Raw genomic sequence first — 27,924 nt, forward strand, 5'->3', positions numbered from 1 at the left:
TCAGCAACGCGAGCGTGGAATAACACACTACAGCAATGCTATAATATATATTCACAATAGGGCTGCGTTACAGCAGGTAGGAAGCTTGTAACTGCTTGGAATGTCTGTCAGAAGGTTGCCTTAATGTAGGGTGTTCGCTTGGAAATGGAGCTGAGTGTGACAGAGCGGGAATTTGAAGGCGCAGTCTGGTCCTGTGAAGCTGCAGCTAGGTTGGGCTTGGTGCACGCAAAGGGGAGGTGAGCCAATATGCAACACCTTCAGCTGAGCGTGAGAAGAAAGACCTGGCATTTATAACTAATGAGAGGAAGGCAAAGTAGCTCCAGGCAGTCTGGGTTCCATCCAGCACAGTCTGCCTTGCTTTGGTGTTGTTTCTGTTACAATGGGACTTGGTTTAAATTAGGGTAAATATGGGCAGTGAAATCCAACTCTTAACATAACCCAGAAAGGGCTTCAGAAGACCCAGCATGCTTTTTCTCAACTCCCAGGGTTGTAACTTTGTTTCCTTGCAGAATTCTGTTATTTATACAAAAAATACACACACACAATACATATAAACACATGCCTGCAGATTACTGGGCAGTGGTGGTATCTCATTATGGGATATGGCATGGAAAGGGCCAAGGTGAAAGTAAACCTGCTGCAAAATCCTGCCCTCTGCATGCCACGTTAAGGAAATGGGCTGGGTTGTGCCCTGCCATGAGGCGGTGGTGTGGAGGCTGCAGCTGTGGGAGGCCTGCTGGCACCGTGTCGCAAGGAGCTATGGCATGGTTTTCCCTTTCCTCAGTGCTGCTGATCCTGCTTTCTGTCACAGGGCTACATGCAGCTCTTTTGGGGCTGGCCTCAGGTTTGGACAAGTACAAGCACCATGTCTTTGTTCATCCACTGTGTAAGATCCAAGGCATCCCCAAAATGCAATGCAGAGGGTGGCATAGGCACATAGTGGTGTCATCTCTGTCTGTCACCTGTAGGGACCAGTGGGAAGACACAGTCTGAGTGCCCTCATCAAACCATTGATGCTGGGAAAGGATTGGAGGGATGGAAGGAAGCTGTATCCTAATTCCACCTGTGTGTCATTGGCTTTTTTTTTTTCTCACCTCAATGCAGTTTGCTGCAACAGCAGGCTGCAGGGTCTACCAGGGACTATGTAGAGAGTGCTAAGACTACAGAGGGTTGTTTTTTGCTTTTTTTTTTGGAATGCATGAGTTTCTACCACTTGCTGAAAACTTGAAGTCAAAAAATCCTGAAATGTCTAGAGAAGGAGTCAGAAACGAAAGACACAGGCACATTCACGCATTGGTATTCTGTCATCATGTTTGACGCAGTTCCTAGTAAATGTGTGTAAGTCTATGTGTAAATATATACACATCTCTTTGTTGAGCATTTTCTCTACTTACTACTCTTAGATTTTCTTATTAGCATGAATAGAATGTATAGTTTCATATCACCTGTATTTGCAACCCATTGTAAAAAAAGAAGTTTTGTGGTAGCTGCTGTTAGTGCATCTGAAGAACAGATATCTGAATCAGGTTTATTTAGATACTTCAAACACATTTGGTTGCAATTATGGGATTTGTAAACCTTTGGAATGTCACTATTTATTTGCCTGAATTCAAAATAAACAACCCCCTTGTTTGTTCCCACCTCAAAAAAATAATAACCTGTAAATTATTCTAAACACTGGAAAACACCCATAGGATATGCAAAATGGAAAAACGGAATTGTCAACTTTCCTGAATGATTAATCCTGGATTTTAAACTAGACAAACAAAATCTCATTTCAAATATAATCATTTTCATAAAATCATGACTAAATGAGAGGACAGCTTTCCATTGTCCCAGATTATTTTGTTTTCATCTATACTGCATGGTATCCTTTGCCATGATTAATTCCAAAAGAGAATGCAGTGTGAAGCAGGTTATGGGAAACTGGTCTAATGAAAGAAGGTTTGCAGCTCTTAAAAACACAGCCATTCTCAGGATGCTACCATTTGCTGTTCAAACAGAGTGAAAGGGATAAGCGCAGGATGCTCAGGTGCTGGGCCTCCACCCCCCATCAGCTCCTCCTTGTGTGCTGTGTGCTGCTGCCATGCAATGGCAGAGCTTTAGGTTTGGGGATGGTGGTGATGGTGGTGCTGCCACCCTTATTACGGTAGAGCTGTGCAAGGATGTGCTCGGGCTACAGATGGGAATTGCTTGCCCTCAGCCATTTCCATCAGTAGGAGAAGTTTTGTACTTGCTTTCTTACTGCGTGTAACAGTTTTCTCCGTCAACAGTTTCATTGATCAAGGTATAAATGAAGGTAGGGAGCTGACATTTGCTGTCCTCTCCTTAGAGAGAGGAATGCTGGCACTGCAACCTCACAAATTAAAAAAATAGATGAAATCACATTGTTCCCATTCTGCAGAGCAGTCAGTAACCTTTTTAAGGGGGAAGGAGGTAGCTTTTAAAAATTATGTTCCTTGGGAATTACAGATACAACTACTATTAATGTTAGCAGTGATTTTTCTGAGCAAGTGTGTACCTTCCTAAAAACGTAACTCTGGCAAGCGGAAGTTCCCACTGTGCAAATTGATGCCAAGGAGATGGAGAACAATGGGGCTGGGGGTGGTTCCACTTCTAGAACAAAGGCTAGACCCAGCTCTGTTAACAATAAAGGAATATCTGCACGTTTTCATTTTTAAATGCTCTTAGAATGAAATGCGGATTTCAAGAGGTATATATATATTCAGTGCAAAGAATAAAAGGCTATTCACCAATGTTTAAATATTATTCTGCAATAAAATAACACTTTCCAGAGCCAGTCATGACTTTAAGCCAGATCATGGCTAAAAATATTAAGGGAAGGATCACCACAGCAACAATCACATTGCTCCCCTTCTGCAGAGGAAGTGAAAAAAAAAAATACACACACACACACACAAAAAAAAAAAAAAAAAAAAAAAAAAAAAAAAAACACTCAAACTTTGCCAACCTGAATAAATTACCAGATTATCAGAACTCTAAGGAAAGCTGTACATAATCAGCTTTGTGTGCGTGTGTCTGTGAGTGTGTGCACATGTGTTAACTGGATTGCAGCCTGTTAACTATGTATGTGAAAGGGGAGAGCTCCAAAAATAAGCCCAGAGAGAAAAAAGTTACCTTGGTTGTATCCACTGTGAAGCTAGGAAATGGCTGCTTTGCTCACACAGGTCTGGGAGCACAGACACGTTCTTGCTCCAGTCTGGCAGCTGTTCTTCTGTGTTGGGTATGGTTTGCTTTGCTGAAAATCATCTCATTAGCCAGGGAGGGAAGAACAGGAATGGAAAGGTGGTGGGTAGGAGCAGTGTGGTCACTGCTAGACTTGAAGCACCTTGTGCAGAGGGCTGAACTGGAAGTTTCCTCTCACCAGGCTGCAGGTGTGGTCATTGGAGGAAAGGTGACTTTTTCAGGGTCAGGCCAGAGCAAGGATTGATGTAGAGTAATGATAGTGATGCCAAGATCCTTGGCAATCTCAGAATGCATCAAAGACTCAAAAATATCATTAGAGAACCCAAAAGTGTGGGACTTTGAAGCACAGACACGCAGGGTTTGGTAGGTTTTTCAAAGTCCTGTTTCTCCTGGTGTTAGGAAGAACATTTGTTTTGCTGTGCTGGTCCTGTACTAAACCCTGGATTGTCAACAGGCCAGCAGCTGCCATCATTTTCTGGCTTGGGTTTCTAGCTAAAAATGTGCCTCAGTTTTTCCAGAACCACACATTTTAAAGAAATGGGGTGTAACTAAGCATGATCTCTGTCTTTAGCCTTTTATACTGTTCAGGCTCATAGATGTTTTGCAAAGGAGGTGTGTGCTGCTGCTGAACAAATTTAAGCCTGCTGCTAACAGACTTGATTTTCTTAATTCTGTTTTGTGCAGGCTGGTGCAGACTTGAGCTTGGCTAGAGGAGCTAAGCAATGCCAGCCGTATTCCAGCACCATTTGGAGTACCTAATGAATGATGAGTCCAGTTGGTACTGTAACTGATGTTTGCTGTAAAGAGTGATTTATGACAAAGTTGGTTACTCCGTAATATTCTTTTTTAAAATGCATATTTTAAATTTTTCTTGCAAATTCATTTGAAGAACCCTATGGACACACCTACTGTATGGTCTCTTCAGTGTCATTTGCTATCTGCCACCTTGCTGTTCCCACTGTGGCTCCAGCACTGGCAGCCTGCTGAACTGTGGAGACTTGCCACATGGCACATGCTTTTGGGTAGGATTTTGTCCTGGCTCACAGTGACACTGAACTATTTGCAGTGGGAGAAAGCTAACAGCAGCAGTTGAAGTTAATGAATCCTCTACCACCCTGGAACAAGGACAGGAATCCCAGAGCTCAGGGTGTTTTCATGGAGGCCTGCTGCAGTCTTGATGTGTGAGTGACTGGATGAGATGAAAGCAGATCTGGATGGGCCGAGGAATACATATGCACAAGGATTTATTTTTATTTATTTATTTACTTATTTGTATTATATTTAATTTGCTGCTTGTACATTAGGATTTTTCCCTATCTTTTTTTTTTTTTTTTTTAAGGTTCATTTGTTTTTCTGAGTAAGGAAAGATATGAGTGGTGCAGACGGTTAGATGAATGTCTACTAGGATTCTGTTATTGTGTGCTGGATCTTTAAAAATAAAGTGCTCCCCAGGCTGCTGTCTAGGAGGGATTGCTATGCATCAGTGCAAGATGGCCCTTACAGTGAGTTACTCACTTGTTTCTCTCTTGTGTAGTTGTTATTTCTTCCCTTGTTTGATTTAATTTGAAATAAAAGCCATTGTGTTTGTAGGAAATTTTGATTTAGGTGTTCACAAAATGGAACAGGATTAGGTCTGTGGAAAAGATCAATGAGGAAATCTTAAAAGAACAGCATGCTGCTTCAACCACCACCCCATTGAAGCAAGGTCTGGGCAGGGTGTCTTCTGTGTACCACCCTGATTTCCCATTCACGATGTAGATTCTGGACTAAACAATAATCCATGTTGATTTTCTTTCACCTTGAAACTCCTTCCTTCTGAACTAAGGTCTGTATAGAATTATAGAATCATCTGGGTTGGAAAAGACCTTTAACACCCTGGTCTAGAAAGCTGCATGGATTCCCAGTTCCAAACCTCATGTCTGGTTTCCTAATAGTGAGATGACATCTAAGAAGCCACTGGTGTCTTTCATCCAGTTTCACTACAGATGAAAGGCTCAAATATTAGGGATTTATCTAGACCACCTGTGGGTAAGATGTTTCTACAGAGTATGTATTTTTGTCAGTTTGCTCGTATTATGGTTTGGGAACAAGACTCAGCAGCCACTAAGCTGAACTCAGCCTCATGGGGTGCCTTCCTGGGGGCTATTTTATTCTCTCTGTTGTACCTTCCTGTAAAATATGATGAGAAATCAATAATGAATAAGAGGTCCCTAATCTCCATGGATACTTCTCTCTGCATGGTGTCAAAATATGACTTGGCTGTTTATTTTCTCATATTATGTATATCATTAATTTACTTAGAAAGAGGAGGGTAAAGAAGGAGGCTATTTGGGATTGAGCAGCAATTTGATGATGGTTCACAGCTGGACTACTGGGATACCTCTGGAGGCCGGTCCCATACCTGCATCCCTGAGCTTCTTCTCATCTCTCACACTTTGTTCTGTGCTCGCAGTAGGGACTTGGGTGAACGCAGCTGCTGCAGCTGCTCATAGACCAAAAGGTGACCTTTTGAGTAGCTGTGGTATGATGCATTATTTAGTGCATTCCTGGCTAAAATGGAAATGAAATTACTTCATGTGCAGAATGATTTGTTTGTCCTTTCACTTAGACGTGCAATGCTGTGGTGTGCACAATATTCCTTGTGGTTTCTTCTGGGTAAAGCTTTGACAGGACAGCTACGACACTTGGAAAAAATGGTTGCTACCTAAAAGGACTGTACTATTCAAATGTAGCGAACTTGAGTTTACAGGCAAAAAGTTTGCAAAACCCAACTTATGTTTAAATGATGTGTAGGAGTGAAAGCTTCTTGATGAAATGCACGTCTCTAGACTGTCAGCTGATACTGGTAAGTATCATAACCAGCTGTTAATTCAACACGAAGTACTTTATTTCTTTCAGTTAATCTAGAGTCTCTTGGAAGATGCCGTAATAGGGCATTCATTACAGGGATGCTTAATGAATAGAATATTTATCTTTTGTGTAGATAGAGTCTTCAACAGCTGCCTCTCAATGATCTGTGATAGCCAGCCAGTGACTATGTAGGCACTCTGTATTTGAGGGATGGAAGGGAGAAAGGCAGATGGGAACATTTTCTGGTGTCTAACTTTAAATTTCTTATATGGTCTTGCAGATAGAGAATCAAAGAAGCTGTGGCTGGAGCCTACTTCTGCCGACTGTGAATGAAGACTGCAGTATTCTCTGCTGCAAGTCCATCTGCTCTTGAGCCTTTAAAAAGATCTATCTAATAGTGTGTTTCCCTTGGAGTTTCCAATGACATTTATGAAGGTTTGAAAGCAGTAGATAAGTAGCTCTTATCACATGCTGCCAATAAGAGAGCTGGATCATCAAGGTAACAACTTTTGATTTGAGAATGGCCAGTTTTCGCTGAGAGTTGAGCATATGAAGGAAACTGGGGGAAAATCCAGTGTTTTGCAGTGATTTCTCTGAGCTCAACAAGCACTGAAACATGTGATGCAGGAGAAATCTGCACAAATGAAGAAGTGCCCATGAAACTATGCTGTCTCTTCAGAGATCCCAGTAGTAAAAATTATCCACACACAAAAAAAAGATACTTCTTTCTATAGGATTATTTTATTAGGACAAGATTAGGTGGTGTTAGACAAGTAAACAGGTATTTCTTAAATGACTACAAGTATTTTAATTGCCTGTTTGGCATTGTCTTAGTAATTGCAACAAACAGCACAAGATTATAAAAAATGAGCACCTGTCTACTCAGGAGATAAGCTACCTTTAAAAAGAAAGAAAGAAAACACATCTGTAATTTCTAGGACCCAAATTAATTGAAATGACCATGATAGTAGAAGCATAAACACCTGATGAGCTTTTGAGGCACTTCTTTGACATGTTCTTAGTGACTCTGTGCTCTTATTTTCAACCACAGTGTCTGCTCATCCTATTGCAGCGTCCTTCAAACCATCCTTCTCTGAAGAATCCAGTCTGGGAGGAAAGCTGAGCACAAGCTGGTAAGCATTTGCTGCAAGGAGTTCTAAGTGCTGTGGAATTTAGTCAAACAGCAAAGTACAAGCTTCTACTATGACTCATCTGGTGTAAAACTAGTGCTAAGTATTGTACATAATTAAGACAACATTATTACAGTGAGATTGCACTTCTTTTTTTGGCACGGCTAAAGTCTTGAAAAGGTGTAATGTTTTCAGCCTTCAGAGCTGTGAAGAAGATGAAGAGTTCTGATGGGTGTTCATTCTGAAAGATAGCATAGCTACAGTGAGCTTAGATCATAAATTGCGTTATTTCTGAAGGTCTCCATGTATATTTCAGTCTTCTTCATGAAAGGCTGTGCTTTTGTGAGAATAAACACAAACCTTAAAGTAGTATTCATCAGATGAGACTTGCAACAATGGTCTCTATAGACGTTCCAAGGGTTTGCTATTTTTTATGCCCACAAATCACATATTTTATTTTGGGACACATTTCTTAAAGAAGTGCTATTGGTATTTCAAGTAACAGACACAAAAAGTTATATTTGCCATCACATGCATCAGAGAATGTTGGCAGCAGTGGTGTCAGAGAGCCATAGATTCACTGTTTGAACACCAGCTCTCATCAGGTACAGAACAGAATTATTAGTCAGCCAGTGGCCCTACAAATGGGAAAGGTTAAACAAACAGCTCATAAGAATTTGCCTACTTGACACAAATTTTTCCTTCAAAGGTCCACAAATGAACTTTTTTTACTTTTTATTTGTTATTTTTTTATGAGTGCATGGTCTTGATTAAAATTTATTGTTCAGTGATGCAAACAAATTCAGCTTATTGGTTGCTCAAAAGCCACTTACACAGTTTACTTGTTTCTCACTATCCCTAACTAGTAACTGCTCTTTATGATTTCATGATATTGTTTCTGTTCATTGATTAGCTGTCTGACTTGTAAACAGGAGGTGGGAAATCAGACTACAAAATGGTGACACGGACCATTTTAAGGGATAGAATTTTGAATAAATCCATTTCCGTCTGTGTTTTCTGCTGGATTCCTTTGAAGCATGTTTGTGCTCTTGAAAATACATTGGCTTCTGCTTCATCCTAACATTGCCACCACTTTTCTCATAATTTCCCAACATCTTTTTGTGTGAGTTGAACAAACTAAAATTTTTCATGGGTCTGTTGATTAAGAATTCTAGGGTATCTTTTTGAGAAAATAATTGTTTAATATAAAACTGATAGATCAATTTCCATTTTCTTTGCAGAGCTCTTTTCCATATGACTTTCCAATCTATTAGTAAAGCAAATGCTCGAAATGCAATCAACCATTGATGTTTTGAAAGGAAATCAAAAACAAAGTAAGGGTTGAAGAAAAAAATAAAGTTGAAGAAAATGGCTTGAAAAGTAAAGAGTGAAAGATTATATAACTGCAATGATAGCTTCAAAAGTTTGTGAAGATTACAGCTGAGAGAGAGATGGGCCAGAGAAAGCTCTGTAGCTACAGAAGGAATGTCAAGAAGATAATCTGTTTAAGGAGCTTCATCCTAGCATGCATTCTTGCAGGCTTACAGCTTAGAACTTTGAGGAGGTTGATCTTGTGGGGACACACAACCAGCAGTGAAATCCTGGGAGAGGAGGGACAAACCTCAAATAAAGAGCACACTTGTTGACTGTGGTTATTAACTTGGACTTTGCACTGCTTTGACAGAATTTACAGAGCTTCTGGACAGAAGAAAGAAACACTGGGCAGACCTACTCCTTATACACTTACTCCAGTGTTACGACATCAGCTGAGCTGTGAGGGACCCTGCTGTGAGTGCTGGAGCTTCCTACATGATGCAGTGTCTCTCAGCTACACAGGCTTTTATCTTAACTTCAACCATGAGCTCACTGTGAACACAAAGTGAAAAGTTATTTGTATTCCACTGTGCATGTTGACAGTAATTTTGTGGATGCAGCACAGCACTATAGAAAGAGACAGGTATGTGGAGAGCTTGGAAGGCATTAATTTCTTCTTACGTTCTCCTTTTCAAACCACACTGCAAAAGGTTACAGTGGGAATAGCAAAAGAAAAAACTTGCAGACTTCACAAAAACCAAAGCCTACAGCTTGTGCTGGATGGGTATATTTGGCACACATCTGTGATTATGAAATGACTTTTAAATTGCTTTTGAAATTTATCTGGATAATGATTCATCCTTTCAATTTCCTTTCTCCCTCCAGAACATCCGCCATTAACAAACCAACCAGTTGTGATGTTGTACAATCCACATTTGAACCTACTTCTCAAAACATTACACACTTCCTTAAATAAGCAATTACTCGGCTCATTTGCACAAAGATATGGTCAGTCTTGGGACTGAAAGATGAATCAACAACCCTTTTTGGCAACCATCTTTGAAACAAATCAAGAAACAGTTGCACTAGAGACTTGCTGAAGTGGGCAGAAATGCAATAACAATGGGCAGCTTAAGTGTTTCTGTACACAGATATTGTACAGCCTTGATTGAGCTGAGCACATCACAGAATTTAGGCATATGCCTGAAGATGGAATTACTTACAAGCTTGAAGTTAAGATGTGCTTAAGTGTTTTGTTGTGTATGGGCCTACACTACATCTGTGTTTGTATTAACAGGAAAAGCTGTTCTACAAGACATTTGGGCATTTTAAAATGTATTTTTGTTCTGAACTGGAACAGGAAGTTTTACCCTGACATGAAATTTAGGAAATCTTTAGTTCTAGAAATCTTGTAATTGAGCATACTTGAAACATTGTGTTTCAGTAATATTGAAATGCTTTGTGACATGAAGATTGAAATATTACATGACCACATATGGTACTAAATTAATGAGAACCAACTGTCAACCAAGCATGCCGGGATTGTCTGGGTTGTGTATAACCCGCACCCTGGATGCAGGAAGAGCTCTAGCTTTTTAGCTGAGGTGCAGTGCTTCATTAACACTGTTCAGCCTAGCACCACAACAAGGATATTCATCTAGGCATGATGCAGATCTGGAACTGCTACTCCCTACTCTGCCCCAGTGCTCCATGTAGGGACATTTCAAGTGTCCTGCTCCTTATCTTTGACATGAGTGCTCCAGGGACACAGAACACAAGATTCCCTGTGTTTGTGCTGTAGCTGCTTTGGGTCTTCCTTATCTTTTCAGCTCTGGCCTGGCTGTATCCAAGATGACTCCACAGAGTCCAGGAGCCATGGCAGTTTGGGCATAGCACAAATGGTTGACCTTCATTTGTATCTGGTGCTGTATGTGACAAATTAACCCTTCTGGAGTGGAGGCTACAGTTCTGTAGGAGCCAGGATGAGTAAAGGACCGAGTTGCAGCTACTGGACTCAAGGTTTTTTTTTGCAGAGACTTCTGAGGTTCCCTTCCCTGTGCTCCCCAAGACTGTCCTGACATCATAGCACCCAATACCTGGGGGATTGCAGCCTGGCTGCAAACTCAGAAATTAAAATAGCCAAATCAAAGTTAAGCAGGTTTTGTTAATTTCTCACAATCTGTTTTTCCATAATCAATAATCATTTTCTCGTGAAATGTTTCAGTGTTGTAAAATCAGTGTTTAGTAGAAGGAGACCATTGTTCTAGAAAAAAAATCATGCAGCTTTAGGAGTACACAGAAAATCATAGAATCACTGACTCATTTAGGTTGGAAGGGACAATTAAAGACCATCTAGCCCACCACCCCTGCCATGGTTGGAGACATCTTTCACTAGATCAGGTTGCCCAAAGCCCCATGTCCAATGTGACCTTCAACACTTTCAGTGGAGGGACACCCAAAATTTCTTTGGGCAACTGTTTCAGTGTCTCACTACCCTCATAGTAAAAAATGTATTTCTTATGTATAATCTAAATCAACCCTCTTTCAATTTAAAACCATTACCCCTTGTCCCATCACCACAGGCCCTTGTAAAGAGTCTCTCTACATCTTTTGCATTAGCACCCTTTAAGTACTGAAAGACTTCAATAAGGTCTCCATGGAGCCTTCTTTTCTCCTGCTTTCTCAGCCTTCCTTTGTAGGAGAGGTGCTCCAGCCTTCTGGTCATTTTCTTGGCTCTCCTCTGGATCCACTCTAACAGGTCCATGTCTTTCTTGTTGGGATCTCCAGACCAGAACGCAGTACTCCAGGTGGGATTTCACAGTCACAGAGTGGAAGGGGAGAACCACCTTCCTCAATGTGCTGGCTATGCTTCTTTTTATGCAGTCCAGTTTACAGTTGGCTTTCAGGGCTGGAAGTGTACACTGTGAGCTCATGTCTAGTTTTTCATCCACCAGTAACCCCAAGTCCCTCTCTGCAGGGCTGCTCTGAATCCATTCATCCCCCAGTCTGTACTGATACTGGGAATTACCCCAATCCAGGACTTTGCACTGGGCTTTGTTGAACTTTGTGAATTCATGCAAATCCATTTCTCAAGCCTGTCCAGGTCCCTCTGGATGACATCCCTTTCTTCTATTGTATCAACTTCACCACTCAGCTTGGTGTCATCTGCAAATTTGCTCAGTGTGCACTCAATCCCAAATTGTTAACAAAGATATTAAACAGTGCCAGTCCCAGTACAAACCCTTGAGGGACACCACTTGTCACCAGCCTACACCTGGACACTGAGCTGTTGAATGCAACTCTCTGGATGTGGTCATCAGGCCGGTTCCTTCTCCACCAAAGAGTCCATCCCTCAGATCTATTTCTTTCCAATTTAGAGACAAATATGTTGTGTTAAACCATGTCAAAGGCCTTAGAAAAGTCCAGGTAGATGATACCTGTTGCTGTTCCTTTGTCCACTGATGTAATCATCATAGAAAGCAACTAGCATGATTTGCCCTTGGAGAAGCAAGTTGGCCATCTTGAATCACCTCCTTGTCCTGCATGTGCCTTGACATTGCATCCAGGAGGATCTGTTCCATGACCTGTTCCACAGATCCTCCTTTCCACCCTTTTAAAAAATGGGAGTGATGTTTCCCTTTTTCCAGTTACCGGGGACTTCACCTGGCTGCCATATGACTTTTCAAATGTGTTGGAGAGAGACTTGGCAACTCCATCAGCCAGTTTTCTCATTCCCCTGGGATGCATGGCATCTGGCCCCAGAGACTTATGCATGTTTACTTTCATCAGGTGGTCCTGAACTTGCTCTTCACTTACAGTGGGAGGGACTTAGCTCCCCAAATCCCCGCCTTGAGGTTCAGGAACCGGAGAGAAAAAGAAGGTGAGACAAAGTCTGGTGATTATATTGTTTGCTCTCCCTGTCTCTAGATGTGATAGCTGTTTGAAAGAGAGTAGATACCTGCCAACAGTCTGTGAAAGGGGATCACACAAATCATCAGTTTCCCCTGGTCTTCAAGTTCTTGTTCCTTTTCTTAGTCTCATTACCTTATAGACCAAGTAGGATTGGTCCCTAGTGCAAGAGCTTTTCTTTGGGAACATGGGATTGAAAACACAAAGTGATACTGAGCTGGTTGTTTAACAAGAGCATCTTTCTTTGCCCCAGACATATGGTGAGTATGGTGAAATTTGTTCAGACAGGTGTTTTAGCTGAAATAGCTTTCCCTCCATAAGTCGATGGGTAGTCATGGCTTTTCTTTGATATCCTATCCTTTTCTTTGGAGCAGAAATATTAATCTAAGGGCTTCAGCCTTTGTATCTCTGTTAGCTTCTGTGTCAACTGGCCACAGCAGAGAAGATGTCTGCTCCAATTTTTGAGAGATGTTCCTTCATCCTTTAGGGCCTCAGCTTCAGCAAAACATAAAACAGTCAACTTAGTTGGAGCCCATGAAGATCATCTCTTATGAAAGACCTCTTTGCCCTAGCTTGTCTTCTGTCTTGCTCTTTCTTTAAGAAACTAAGGCAAGCCCTAATACCAAACCAACTGAATGCTTTGTATTCAGAGGTTAGTAGGAATAGGAGTTGGAACCTGTATTGCATGTTCCTAACAATGTGATTCTTTTTCATATTTTGTTGCAGTTATTACATTTACATTTATGTTTCGGTCTGTGGAAGAGAGAAACCTTCACAGATGAACACAAAAACACTAAACTCATGAACTGGTATGTACTTTAGTGTGATCTGATACTTATTGTAGGAAAATATTTTACATAATTGGCAGTGGCAGCCACATATTCTGAGAGAAAAAACAAAAAAAAAAAGAAGTGTTTTGAACTGTATACCGTGTATCACTGTTAATGATTTTGAGCAGTATCTCAAAAGGATAATTTAGCACTTAAAAGTCATGCCTCAAAACCAGATAAAATCCTTTTCTTTTTCCATGTCAGGGCTAGGATTCATCTCACCTCACTATAGACATTTTCAGTATAGTCCTACCACATATGGTAGGACCCATCACCTCAGGCTCCCTTTGCAGTCAATACAAGGAACAGGCACTTTTAGGCCATGATTCATCTGACCTATTTACATGTCTGCTGTAGGAGGAGATGAATCATTGCCTAGAGTAAATCTCTGTGGAGGATAAAGGGAGCCTAAGATGGCCAGCTCAGATGTAGATGCTTGTATGGATCTACAGTTTGAATTTAGACTTGCAGTTTGGAACAATTTCATTTTTTTTTTTTCAGAGTAGAGTTAAATTTCCTAAGCCACATTTTCCTAACAGAATGTGTGTATGAATATATAGATATGTATATATATTTTTTCCTGCAACAGAAACATTTTGCAACAATATCATTTGAAAACTGGCCCTATATCCCCTGCTCCAAATGTTCCACCATCTGAAAAGCTGCCATTTTATCTCTCCCTGCCTCTGCCCCTCTTTCACACATACAGTCATGTATACACATGCCATGTTTCAGAGCTGGGCCTTCTGAATTTTTCAGCATTAACTCAAAATATACTTCTCCATGAGTGGTAGCCAGAGCTGTTACACACAGACAGATATATTAGCTCTTTTTGGTTTTTAAGAAATCGAAAGCAAAATATAGAAACAAAACCACCAAATGAACATTTCTGACATTTGCTTCTGTTTAAAATATCATTTTTATTCGTATTTTCTTCTAGTGTCTGCTCTACTCTGCCTGCAGCCTTGGTAAGGCAAAGCATCATAGGAAGAGAGACATCAGTTTCTGGGAGACAACTGATAATGTGGAGGGGGGGGAAGACAGACTTGATTTTCTAAGAAACTGTGCACAATCAGAAATAAAGTTTTGAGAAGACAAGAGAGAGGTAAGGGTATATTGCATGTAGAAAATTAAAGTAGAGAGTGTCTGGTTTATTGGAGTAAGGATGATGTCTTTCCAGGGATGATTATGCACATGCTGTAGTTTAATGTCTCAATGCATCTGAATTCCCATCTAGACTGCAAATGGGCACAAGGGTAATATTAAAACAAAAACAAGAACGGAAAAAAAAGAAGACACGCTTGCAGAGCATTACAATGCTTAGCTGCTGCTGAGGAGTGCTCAGTGTAGCTAAAATAGTGGTAGGCAAAATATCCCTACTATCCAGCCATTGGCACGCAGCACAGCAAGCCATTTACATGAGCACCTGGCTGATCAGTTTGCTTGTGACAGTTCTTGGCACATCCTCTTCTCTGGTTTGGCTTCTCTAAAGCTTTATTGACTCTTGTGTTTTGTGGGATTTTCCCCCAAAACCCGTGTCTGGCATGGGGGTACTTGAAACAGCAACGCTGACTCTGATGATAACAGGAATCTGAATTTTGGATAACCTTCCACAGTGCAAGCTTTCCAGTCATTTAAGGGCTTTTCTGTGGTGATTAGGAAGAAGGGTTCTGTCATCCATCATCCAGGGTCCATTGCAGTCAGTGAGAAGAGCATCCACAACTGCAAAGGTCTTTGGCAAAGGCCAAGAGTGTTTGAAGGCTGTTTCTGAGAAATGGGCATGGACTCAACTCTTCTGCAGTGCAGAAGTAGCTTCATAAGGAAGGAGTGCTCTTTCACTGGTCATTCCAGAGCATCATTCATTAAATATAAGGCCCTACAGGAAAAACAGGCCTTTGTGTTCTCCGTTCCCCTCTTGCAGCAGCCCTGACGTCAGTAGTTTCGAACCATGGAAGTTAAATTAAGGCCAGTACAGTCCAATAGGCAAGGGAGAGCAAATGCTAGGAAGTCAAGGTAATGAGAAAATACCTGCCATCTGGAGCTGTCATAGGCACGAATTTACATCACTCCCCACAAAATAAATAAATTACAGCCTATAGAACACTACTCTCCCTGGACACAGAGCCCCGCTTCTGCTGCTGCTGCCAAAAATTTTGGTCTCCCTGCTTTCCCAGTGATCATCAGCTTCTTCCAAAAGCTCCAGAGAGACCTGAAGGGGCACAGGGAGACATCTGCAACCGCTGGCTGCTTAAGCACAACGGCTGGGCTGGGATTGTTCAGCTGCATCCACTCGCTGCCTTTCTCGCTCTGACTGAAAGTTTTCCTCCCAGCTCTGACAGCACCGCAGCCACTCGGGGAAGCACATGACTGCCTCAGGAGATGGTGTTTCTTATTTGTGTTGCAGACCTCCAGCAGGCATGGCACCGAGGCAATATTTACATCAGTTTCTGTAACGTCATCACAGCAGCTGCAGTTTTGGGAACTGAAGCACTGGCTGGAAGTGGAAGGAGAGGCACAAGCACGCCACACAGAAATCAGACTGAAAAAACAGAAATTCAGCAACCAGCCTTCTCCCCCAGAAAGCTCATTGTGTTCCTGGGTGCCGGGGGCACTGCTTGCCCACCAAATGGTTACTGCAAGGACCATCTGCATAGAAGTGAGCCCGTGGAAACTGCAGTTCAGGATGACAACAGGACCGGGTCTCTCCCCATGGGGTGTCTGCACCCTTGGAGGAGCACAGCAGGAGAAGTGGAGTCTCCAGGCGAGGTTGCTTTCTGTGTTGTATGCCTAACAGCCTGCTGGAGGAACTGGGGGGAGAGATTGAGCTCTTTGGCTATCAGACAGTGTAGCTCAATGCTCACATGCAGATAGTGAAGCTGGCTCCAAAACCATTGCAGTCTGGTGCTGAGTCTTGGCAATCAGACCTAGCAGGCTTGCTAGCCTGGCTGCAACAGCATACTTGTGCAGCAGTGCTGCTTCCAGGTCCCCTGTGGGCATCTCTGCCTTGTGCTGTGCCATGCATCTGTCCTGGCTTGTGTGGTCAGCCAGACCTTCCTCTGGCTGTGGTCTCTACTGGGAAATTCACAGGGAGCTCAGATGGGGTCTTCTTTCAGATTTTTTTATCTGTTGTTTCTCATTACAGGAATGCCATTCAATGCTCACCTCTTCTGTCTCCTGGCTTGATTTCAGTGGCAGTAAATGAACAGAGGTTTGAGGCTTCACTGATGTTATGTGTCTAGAAGCCATAGCTGGCTGAAAAAGGATGGAGTCCCATGCTGTGTCTCCTCACTCCTTCATCTGTAACTGAGGCAAATAAGTGCCCATGGCTACTCATGAATGTGTAAGAGGGGCTCTCCTCTGCCTGGTTTGTGTACATACCTCCATGTTCCTAGTGGACTTGTGCCTCTGCTACCAAGCAGCAACAGCTAACAGAGCAGTGGGCCTGAATTCTTTCTGGTGGACCTCTTTTATTCCATGCAGTTCCAGTGGTTTGTGGAGCTACATCTGACAGAGGATGTGTCAGACAGTCCCCCATTATATTAGAGTTTAGTGGAACTGAACAAAGTTGGAACAGGGCTAAAATGCTTACCCCAGGTACTGCTCCAGACACAGTTTGTTAGGTTATATTATCATGTGTAAGAGCAGGAGGTCATCTGCCCCAGACAGAGCTGGTTGGTGCCAAGTGCCTTCACTCTTCTGAGCTGCACATGGGTTCAAGGAAGAGGTCCCTTCTGCTGAGCCACCAATGAACTCTACATGCCTGTGTGCCCCAGAGTCGTCTGAAAGGACTACTGTGAGGCACCAGACAGAGGAACCATCACTGTGTCTACTTTAAAATACTCTGAAAATGATCATCTAAAGTTGCAGTACAGGCACCCCAAGATAGAGATACCATTAAAGATTGGCAACTTCGTGAGCATGGCTTGGTCTATGTCCCACAGAAAATCCCTTCCAGTCTCACGCTTCATATGCTCTTGTGCCTTGAGAAACTCTACTCTGTCTCTCTAAGAACTGAAACTACAGTGCCCAAGCTGTTTCCTTAGCCCGAGTGCTCTGAAATGCTCCTGATGAGTGGGGTTGGGGTAAGATAGGCAGAGAGAGGGAGGGAGGAAGCAAAGATGTGCCAGCAGTGGTGGCAGATCCTCGGAGGTGGTGTGGGGAGGGCTTGGCAACACTTTCAGCACTGTCCTATTGCAACAGGAGGGAGGAGGATATACAGAGGTTACTTAAAAGCCCTCAGCTTTTTCCAAGCTTCTGTTTCACGTCAGAAAATCTGCAAAGGAGAAGACAAAAAAAAAAAAAAAAAAAAAAAAAAAGACTATCTGAAAAGAAGGTACTCTTGCTAACTAGGAAACTTCCTTTAAGAGCTTGCTGCTATTAAATAATTGCTGTATTTTGAATTGGTGTTTTCAGGAGCTTTGGGAAGAAGCTATGTTCTCAGCCATGAATATTTTCTTAGATGGCTGGCATGGCTTTTTCATTGCTACATGCTCACACTGAAATAGATGTGAAAGCAGTTTTGACTAGCTCAAAAAGAAGTCTCTGATCAACCTACATCTGAGATTTCCCTTAAGGTTATTAGTGGGAGAGAAATAACTGGATAAGTGCTTTTTTTCTTTCATTTTTTTTTTCTCTCTCTTTCTCAAAAGTAAATTCTCTGTATGCAGAAGTTAGCCTTTAGGGTGTTTATGTGCATAGAGACAAAAATACAATATTCCAGTAATCATCCACAGACTGTTGTGGGCTGTAGTGTTTAGGATGATTGCAATATAACTTAGAATGTAATTTTTATTAGGGGAAGATGGTGTGTGATGTATTTCCTGGGAATATAATTTGCAATTTAGGATGCAATAATGTTGTTTTGGAGGGTGGGAAAGCCAATGATTTTCCACATTTTTACCTGGATTTCCCAAATGTTTTTAATGCCTTGCTTCTCTTAGACAAATACTTCAGTGTAAGGCTTTCCTTTCTTCCTTCCACCCCCTTCTTCTCTTATTCATGTGTTTTCACAAACACAAAATGCTTTCCAATCCTTAGAGAGCTGTACTCCATCATTAGACTGATGTTTTTTGCCTCTCAGTTTTTATTTATGTGATTCTAAAAATGTGTAGCTCACTGGCACCCCACACTGTTTCTGGTTTCTCCCATCTTACATGTGCCATGCTGTCTCATATCTGCTTTCTCCTTGCACTCTTTCTTTCTTACATGGTATTACAACATTTTTAATACAGGATGTCTGAACCAACGAGCACCGACAAAGAAAAGAAAAAACCTCCATTGAATGGGAGAAGAGCCCTCCCATCAAACAACTCCAATGCTGAAGAAAATGAGGTCCCTGAAATGGATGCTTTTGGATTGATACCTAGAGGATTTAATCCAAAAGGTACAGTGTACAATTAAGACATAAATCTACTTTAACGTCTTCCATTGCCTCTGTCTAGGTCTGTGAATCACAACCGAAACACTTCTTTCATAGTATTGTAATCTGAGTCCTACATACTTCTACAGTTTTTTACACGTTTTGATCTCAGATAGTGTATTGCTGCCCAGGAAAAAAAAAAAAAATAGTAAAAACACCTGTCTGTGTGGAAATGTTACCTTAAGTGATGGGCAGGGAAAATTAGGCATGGAGAAGTTGAGTGATTGGTTTTCAGCTTGTACTTTGGGAGTGGTTAAAAGGCAAGAATAGGTTTTCCCAGTTTGATTGCAATCACAGAGTAAATTTAGGAGGAATTCCTCAAGTCTTTTAAATTTGTGGGTGACAGTTCAAGGGCTGGGCTAGGTGAAGGCTCCACTTTGCAGAGCTTGCAGCAGGGTGTCATTGAACATCTGTAGTTGGAAAATACAAATATGAATGTAGTTTCCTAACCAAAGTCATCATTACCTGTCACTGCTGCCAGTAAACGTGGTCCTGTCACTGTTCTTCCTAACTCTTGGCCAGCCCCTTTCCTCCAAGAAATTGGTGGTGAAGCAGGTCAGGACACTGGGTTAAAACCAGGCATTTTTGACAGGAGAAGATGTAGAATTTAATTTAGTACGGTCTGGTTCCAGTTTCACCTGGCTCATCTGTTGGCTTCAGGCATGGCTGTAGCAGCACCGGGGTGAAGGGAGCAGCAGGAGCTTCACCTTTTAATGGCTCTTCTGGTTTGTACAGTCTTGAACTGACTGTGAAGCTGCTGCACAATGTTTTTGCTAGATGTTCTAGATGTTCATCTCACTCATAAAAATGACTGAGGGTCTAAAAGGAATCCACAAATTGTTAATAATACTCCTGTGAAAAGTGTCTCACTTTTTGGTTGGGAAGACAAAACAGTATCATTCGAGGAATAGGTAAATCAGAATGCATTATTGATGCCAAATTTTTTGAGTGAAACTGAAAAAACATAAATAATATTTGGTTTAGAAGAATATACAATTGGCTTCTGAATGAATCACCAAGCAAATTATATTAATTTTTGGCCTGTTTGAGGTTAACAGCAGAACCTATGGAACGTGGCCACTAATAGTAGCAAGAGGTAATAATACTTAGTACTCATATGGGACTTTTCATCCAAGGTTAAAAGAGTGCTTAATAAATGTAGACAAGCATTAAGTACTGCATTTTACACATTGGGAAACAGGCAAAGAGATTTTCAGTGACAAGGACAGAATTTTATTAAAAATCATTCTTTCTGTAATTCTAATAATATGCCTCAAGCACATGTCCCCCCACTTTATTACACACACATATCTTTAAAAACCATTTCTTTAGAAAAATGCCTAAGCAAACCAACTGGCATGTTAAGACTGTAGAAACCTTGCTTGAACTTCTTCAAACAACCCTGTAGCTCTGGGGAAAGTACGGGTGTTTAAAGTGTCAAATGTAATGTAAGGTCTTGACTGGGTATCCTATCAAGCCCATTATGCTCACCGTGGTTGGAGATGTGTAAGGGTGTGTGGTACCTTGGAAGGAATGCAGCTTATAGCTAAAACCCACCAGTACCAGGGGAAAGATTCATATTGCTTTTTGATGTGCTTTATATGAGGCTCTGAAAGATGTGTGGTGCTGGTACACAGGAAACTCTTGCTTCTCAGAAATGCAATGGAAACAGGAATATGAGGTCAAGTGTGTTGAGACAGAAGCCTGCCATGTGCTTAAGGTGATGCTTAAGGTCAGGTAGGTGAGAAAAACAGCCCTTGTCCAAAGCAAGAGTTTGTGTGGGCATAGGATCAGCTTGACTATGGGACTGGTATGGCTGAAAAAAAAAAAAAAAAAAAAAAGAAAAAGTTTGAGAAAAATGGCAAAATTCACTATATGGATGGATCAGCTCTGCTATGCAGTCCAGCTCTGTGATGCTTGTAGCAATAGCATGCAAGGGTGACCTGAATGGGGAGGAAAGGGGAGAGAATGAACCATAGCAGCATTCCTGTTTCACTGCACATCAGCAGTGATCTACTCCTGTGATGCCAGCTGATGTATGTGTGGTCCCTGGACACACCATTTTGGGATAGGATGTTTAAGTTGCCTGTCAGAGCATGTTAAAGGTTTATAGCCAAATGCTTTCCACACGCAGCTCAGACAGGGATTTGCGTTCAGGAGCTGAACCTGCCCAGAGTACTTGCAGCACTTGGGGATAAAGTGAGTCTGCAGGCAGAGCTGGAGCAGCAGGGTACAGCAGGGCAAGGCATGTCCTTGCAGAGGATTGCTTGTGCCACTTTCTTTCCCTTCTCCTTCTATACTTCTTACTTCTGGGTTGTCCAAGCCTTTTGTAGTGATTCTCATATCTCCTTTCCCTAACACCCTGATAAAAGCAGGCAAATGCTTTTATCTCAGCTTTTACAAGTAAGGTGTTTTATAATATTTGGGGTAGGATGAGACATCTGCTGTAAACATTTAAATGTTGGTGTCTTCAGCTGTGTCAGATGACAGCCAACACACAGGCAGCCCAGGTGAAGGTGAGGACATAGTTTGACTGGACATCATGCCCTGGTGTTGCTTCCAGGGTACCTTTCTCTCAGCTCCACTGGCTGCAGCAACCAGATCTCACTGGTTTATGTATCAGGCTCACATCATTCAGATGCCTAAATTTAAAGGACTCAGTCTTGAGCTGAATCCTGCCCTTGATCTGTGCGGTGTAGGTGTCTACAGCTGAGCTAGTCACCCTTGTTTCCCTTGACAGCCAACAGAGAGAAACAGGCATTTTTAGGGTGTGATTCATTTGACCTATTTTAGCTACTACTCTAGGATGAGGTAAACGCCGAGCTTGACTAGCTCTCTGCTGACACCCACTTCTACTCTGCTGAATCACAGCCGGGGCGACTGGTGGAGGCTGCAGGGACAGCTGTCTTCCCAGCCAGGTCAGTGGGCTGCCTGCTGCAGGCTGCTTGCTGCAGGCTCCCTTAGCAAAGAGCCTGTGTCTGTGAGTACGCCTGTGCTGCTTCCTCCCCCTGGCTCTTCCTAGCCAGCTCATCTCACCACATCGTGTTATGAGTGGGCCTGACACGTACAGCCTGCTCGGTGGGAGGACACAGCCTTGCGGCCGCACGGCCCACAAGCTCCACATGCGCCCACTTTTGCAAAGTTTAGGGACTCACCAAGGAATCGTGCTTCTCCTGTTAGCAGAGTGATGGACACCTCCTTTGGAAACTCCTACTGCTTGGTCTGTAATCCAGAGCCCTTTCTCTCTGGGTCTCCCAGAAACCCTGATGTTTGAAGGCTATTCTTGGTATAGAAAAGCAGCTCAGGCTTGTGCTCATTTTTTTCCATGCAAGTTTAACATTACAAAAGCTTTAAGAAAACATTAGTCTGCTGCATCTTTTGCAGGGAGCTTACTTGCATGAAATAGTGGATGAGGCTGTGAGCAAACAGTCACATAGTCTGGATTTCAAAAGGAGCCCTCGATGGCTGCCTACTCCTCACAAACAGATGAGCAGTGAAGCACACAGTGCCTGGACCCTTCCTTTAGATGACATCTCCCCTCCTGGTGATGATGTTCACGCATCCCATTACCCTGCTCACATTTTGTCCTCTGTAATTATCATTACTGTAATTAACATGGGCTCAGTCACAGGTCATCTTCATTTGGCGAGCTCAGAGAAGTTCATTTTAACACTGAGAGTGGGAGTGAAATGTGTTTTATGCAGATGTGCATAGCTGTGTTTTGACAGGAGCCTTGTAAAGTCCTGGGAAAAATGAAGCAAACGCTGAGCTGACACCCTGGGGTGACTTAGCTTTGTAGTTCCTTGAAGGGGCAAACTTGCAAACGAAGGGCAGGGTCTTTTGTTTCAGAACACGAGATAAAAACACAACAAATGTTCAAAAGAATTTTTATGCCTCCCTGGAAGCAAGAAGAATCTGAGCCAAACTTACTGATAGTTTCACTTCTCACAGAGCTGCAATATGAAACTTTTACATAGAATGTTTTCAGCCAGAGAGGGGTTGGGAGAGAAAACAGGAGAGACTTCCCCCTGCCCTGTCTTAACAGGAAATTTGTGCCTCACATAATTTAATTATGAGCTTTGTCAGCATTATTATGAGGGAACATGGGTAAGTTTTGCAGGGAGGGAGGCAAAGACATTCCCCGTTTCATAGGGGGTCAATGAGAGTGATTTCTGAGCAAAAAGCATTTACAGTTTCACACAAGAACCATCTCTATTACTTTAGCCAGCACTAAAGCTAGTGGGGATCTACAAAAGTTACTCCAGAAGCCTAGAGAATTGAGCAGAGAATAACAGTAACATTGCCATGGGACTTTAAGCCTGTCTCAGGCTTTCTGCAGATGAGGTTGACAGGAGGCAAATGGTTTTTGCTTCAATTCTATAGAGCTTTTCCATGAAAGGATCTTTATCTTGGCATGTCCTCGGGCAGTTTCCTTTCCTTTTGTTTCCCACAGGGCAGGTTATGAGCAGCTGGCGGTGACAATGCACCAGAGGGACCAGATCCTGCTGCCCATATTTACCTCCTTTCCAACAGCTGTCACCCAGAGCCCAGGCTGGGTGATTTGGCTGGGGCAAGAGAAGAACCACTCTGCTGCCCAGGGCATTGCTGCCCATGCACTCCACTAATGTTTTGAACACACGCCTGCAGAAGGACAGGGCTAATGCCCACGCTACTGCAGCCTGGAGGCTACACACCAGATAGGCAGCGGCTCTACTGCTTGCCCAGAGCCTGCCTGCCTGCTGTGTCTTCCTGCCTCCAGGGAAAAGCTGTGCACAAAGCCATTTTCTGAGGTTCTGTGAAATGGGCCATGTTTAGCTCTCAGCAGTTTGGATATCCGACTCATTCGCTGAGTGCATCATTCCTGCTCACAGTGTACTCAGTAGCAGGCCAAATTAGCCACCATTGTGAGTACACACAGCTCTACCAGCTGCTGTAAGTGTGCACCTCTTTTTGCCAGGCATGAGTTTGGCTCTGTAGCATCAGTATAAAATGCAGAAATTAGCTAGTTTCTAACTGTCAGCACCTGGAAATGCAAGCCGAGAGCTGCAAATCAAGCTTCACTCTTCAGTCTCTCTCTCCGTGGCAATAATGGTCCTCCTGGCAGAGTTTTCCTGATTATCTATCCAAACATGTAGGAGAAATGATGTCCAGTTCATTTTGATGTGCTTGCTCACTGTTTGCTGGAACTGGCTGTGAAACTAGCGAATACATGCAACTTAAATGTGTGCATGCAAAGAGCTGTTGTGTGAGAAACCTCCCAGTGTGAAGATTCCCAGTGTAGTAGTCATGCAGCTGGTGGTGACTGCCAATGCCTTTGGCTATCCCAGTGCCTCTTCACACTGGTCATTAGCTGAGCAGGCTAACTTCTGGCATCTATAACCCTTCAGATAGCCCTGATTTGAAGGGAGCGAGGTGTGTACTTTGCCTGTGCATGTTATAGATACCCACTGCTGTTTGCCTATAACTTTATACTGTAATTATATACTGTAATGTCATATTGAGTTTTCATAAAAGATGCTAACAGCGGTGGAGGTGTTCTGAGAAGCTGAGTCTAGACACATACAGTACACTAAAGCCTTATTTAATACAGACATTCAAGCTCTCATCTGAATGTAAGATCATTAACTGCCTCTCATGCTCTGCAGCACTTGGTAGCAGTCATACTTTATAAACATTTATGTATTTAGGCATTAAAAAAAAAAAAAAGTGAATTTTGTGTTTTACAAATGGAGAGCTGCAAGAAGGGAGACATGAAGCCACAGCTGTCAAAGGCCCACTCATTATACTGGCAAACTAGTGTCAGTGAGGTGCAGACTCTCAGAAAGCTGATGCCAAAGGAAAGACAGAGCACAGCTCTCCCTGGGGGCATTCAGATTTCACCCCATAGGAACCTGCACTTTCCACAATTGCTTTCATCAGTCACTAGAAACCTTACAGCCTCTGCAACAACAGCAGGTGGACAGAGAAGTTTCAATCCATAAAACCCTGCTTGGACAGGAAGGTGTGAGCCTCAAGCAGATCCAACGTGCTCCATTTGCTGTTGTTTCTCAACGAGGCAGTGCTGGGGAAGTGAAGGACAGGGCCTTTAGTGATGGTGATATCAAGACTGTGACTCTTCTCTCTGCTCATTTGTATGCCTCTGCAGATTACCTGCGTGTTGTGGACATTCATATGTTCAAGGAACCCTATGAGATTAACAAGCAGCAGCACCATACTGACAAGTACTACAACCCTAAACTGATAGTGCGTCGAGGGCAGCCTTTCCAAATCCAGATCGACTTCAACCGACCCTACAAGCCAGAGACAGACCAATTCTGGCTGGAGTATTTGATAGGTAAGTGCCTGGCAAAAGCTGTTTTTTCAGCAAAGTAAGTCTGAAGAGCCTCTCATTAACAGGAACACGTCAGTACTTAATGTCTAGGTCTTTTCCGGTTATGACTGATAAAACATAAAAATATGTTTAATCAAAGGCAAAGAAATGTTTTTCTAAACAGGCTGTGAACCCTTGAAAGAATAAACTGAATTACTTCTGAGAGAAGCAGGAGCAGTATTTTGGGGCTATTTGTTTAGCAAGAAGCTGTACTTTATTGAGCTTTCAAAGATATCTGTGTAATATCATATGGCAATGTTGAAAGGTAGGTGGAACAGGAAACATCTATCATTACTGTTTAGGAGATGCAGGGAGGAGGAGTCTCTTGTTTGAGGTGGGAGAGATGCTGTGTATGAACTGAGATAACACAATGTTGAATACACAACAGGGAAAAATTAAGCAGAGTGGAAGAATTGAAGGCCTTATGATTTCATGGCCTACATTTGGAGCCAACCTGCTAACCAGGGAAAAGATTTAGGGATTGTAGCATTAGACCAGAAACCTGCTTGGGATCATATCAGACACCTTCTTGATTTACTTCAAAAAGAGCCAAGAAAACATTTTTTTTTCTTCTTACCAGGAGATGTTCCTCAGAGATCTAGATCCTAATGTACCTGTTGGCTTATTGAAGGTATAGGACTAGACTTATAGGACTAAGGGCATAACATAGCTAGAGAAGGGGAAAAGTATATGATAGGCTGTGGCTTATTGCTGTGTACAAAGATGGCCCCACAAAATGCTGTTCCATACATCACAGTTCTGGGAAAGCCCTGGTTTCATCCAGAATGATCTGTGAGTTTCTGTGTCAAGACATCAATGTTCCAACTATAAACTCTTAAAAATAGGTTTGAATTGATGTTGCAATTTACTTTCCTGAGAGATACAGTTCCAAAATTTGTAACATCGATTTTTTTTTCTACCACTGAGTTATGATGATGTGGACATTTATTAGATTTGTTGCCTTTTAAAGCTAGATGGGCGTTTATCTCTTAAACATATGTGCAGAGAAAAGGTTACTGTCTGCACTTTTTTTTTTTTTTTTTTTCCATGGGTCTCTTCTTTCTAATTTAAATTAGGGTTGGGAGGCATGTTATGACAGTCCAGTGAGTGATTGGCTGAACAGCCACAAACGCCTTTAAAAATTTAATATGCATAAATATCATTAGTTCTTTTGGGATTTAATTAAATTCAAGACTGTTCCCTTAATCTTTATATGTTTAAAACAAACAGCTGTAGCAAGAAGTGGAAAATGGAACATTTGTTTTTTATTGCATTGTGTGCTGTTTGCATTTGTTTTAATCCGATATTCTATATTGGAAGAAGAAATTTAACATTTCTTTCGATGTTGCACAGTCCACTTAAGACAAGCTATTTGTTTATTTTTGTGTTGCTCTTTCCTAACACACTTTTGTCTGCAGTTTTTGCCCTCAATCTCTAAACCTGAATAAAAAAACTTGCATCCTCAGCCACATTAGGAATAGCATTAAACACAGCCTTAGCCAGGACAGATTTTGCAACAAACTCAGTAATGAATGATGATTTTGGAGCCAGCCCTGGGTGTGTAGTTGAATTCTCTTTCCCTCCTCATTCTTCACCGTTACTCTCCCTTCTGTGAAATGGGAACAGCAGCACTGATGTCCCATGTGTGGTGACAGGGAATCATCTGAAAAGTGCTGCATAATCAGGCTAGGATACAGTACTATTGCCTTCTCCTGTTTTTTAAGTGTCTGCTTCTGTGAGCACCACTGCCCTCTTGCTGGAAGGAATTTAGCTCACAGATATTCAACTAGGAGCTGAGACATTCAAGCTCCTCTTCTAGGAATCAGTTAATATGTAGTGTTCTATGATTGCTTCTCTTTATGCACATGTGGTCAAAATACAGTACATCTGTCCTCAGAGGCTAGTAACAGAAAGCAAAATAACATTCCTGCAATGAGAAGGAGATTTAGGGTGCTGCAATCACTTCATCCAGAGGTGATCTGTTTGACTCTTGCTACCTCTCCTAGTGGCAAGTCCAATGTTTAGTGCCCTTATGGGGAGAAGGAGGAGATTTCTCATGCTTAGGAATGGGCACTGAATGCTGAAGGTTTCAGTGCTGTGCTGTCAGATCATTGCACAGAGATGTGCCTCGTTTATACCCAGTATTGTTTGTTTGTCTGCCTGAAGAGTGGGTATTCACCTGCCATAATGTCAGTTGCCTGAAAACTAGCACCCAGTCCAGAAACGTTGCCTAGGCTGCCTCTGTAAGCAGAGGAAGCAATCAGGCACCTCCAGGTGGCAGTTTAGCCCTGCTGTCTTGAAACGGGATGAATTCTCTTCTGGATATTTTGTCTTCCTGTGTTGACTCTACTCCACAGACTAGAGTTTGGTTTTAAGATCACTAAAGACAGGGGAGGTGAATCCTACCCTTCCATACAATCAGGCAGAAGCTACACCTAAGGAATGGCTCAGACAACAGCCTTACAGTAGATGCAGCTTGAATGTTTTTTCAAAGAAGTCATGGAGATGCCTGCTAGGAAAGTACTGAGTTTGAGAGTTTAAAGTGATGGACATGAAGAAGTACTGGCAGGCTGTTGTAAAATCAGCTTTCCAAGGAGCTCTTGGTGTGCCCAAGCAGTGGATTGCAAACAGTATAGCAGAACTGTAGAATATCTAGGTTGGAGAGACCTCTGGAGGTCTCATGTCCAAGCCTTTGCTCAAAGCAGGTCCAGCTTGCTCAGGCTGCTCAGTTTTTTTGTATACCAAGGGTGAAGAGATTACCCCTGGCAATGTGGACCAGACAGTCCATGAGATGTAGCATCTTTGGTGTGTTTCAATGTGTTTTAAGGTACAAAGAAACTTTTGGTAGGGACAGCTAGCGCTGGCTCCCAGGGAATTTGGCTGGAGCTGAGAAAA

General features: G+C 42.4%; 2 protein-coding genes across 4 annotated transcripts in view; one reads left to right on the forward strand and one right to left on the reverse strand.

Annotated features, from left to right (window-relative positions):
* Positions 1 to 27,924, reverse strand: part of LOC311431063 (uncharacterized protein) — a 304,216-nt gene that overhangs the window by 43,391 nt on the left and 232,901 nt on the right. The gene's annotated exons all lie outside the window — the stretch shown is intronic.
* The window catches only part of F13A1 (coagulation factor XIII A chain), a 93,521-nt gene that overhangs the window by 14,053 nt on the left and 51,544 nt on the right, over positions 1 to 27,924 (forward strand). Inside the window, exons 4-10 of one of the 3 annotated variants that reach the window (XM_084508241.1) lie at positions 6,338 to 6,556; positions 7,109 to 7,190; positions 8,429 to 9,144; positions 13,137 to 13,219; positions 14,181 to 14,345; positions 18,472 to 18,623; positions 24,805 to 24,993. In XM_084508241.1, coding sequence (XP_084364367.1) covers positions 18,473 to 18,623; positions 24,805 to 24,993 — 340 coding nt within the window. In that variant the 5' untranslated portion in view covers positions 6,338 to 6,556; positions 7,109 to 7,190; positions 8,429 to 9,144; ... (1 more) ...; positions 14,181 to 14,345; position 18,472. Of the gene's footprint in view, positions 1 to 6,337; positions 6,557 to 6,846; positions 7,191 to 8,428; positions 9,145 to 13,136; positions 13,220 to 14,180; positions 14,346 to 17,375; positions 17,574 to 18,471; positions 18,624 to 24,804; positions 24,994 to 27,924 lie in introns of those variants that run through there. The other 2 variants (XM_084508240.1, XM_084508242.1) reach the window with 2 other exon arrangements.

This window comes from Aythya ferina (genome assembly GCF_964211825.1).
Source record: "Aythya ferina genome assembly, chromosome: 2".
Taxonomy (NCBI): domain Eukaryota; kingdom Metazoa; phylum Chordata; class Aves; order Anseriformes; family Anatidae; genus Aythya; species Aythya ferina.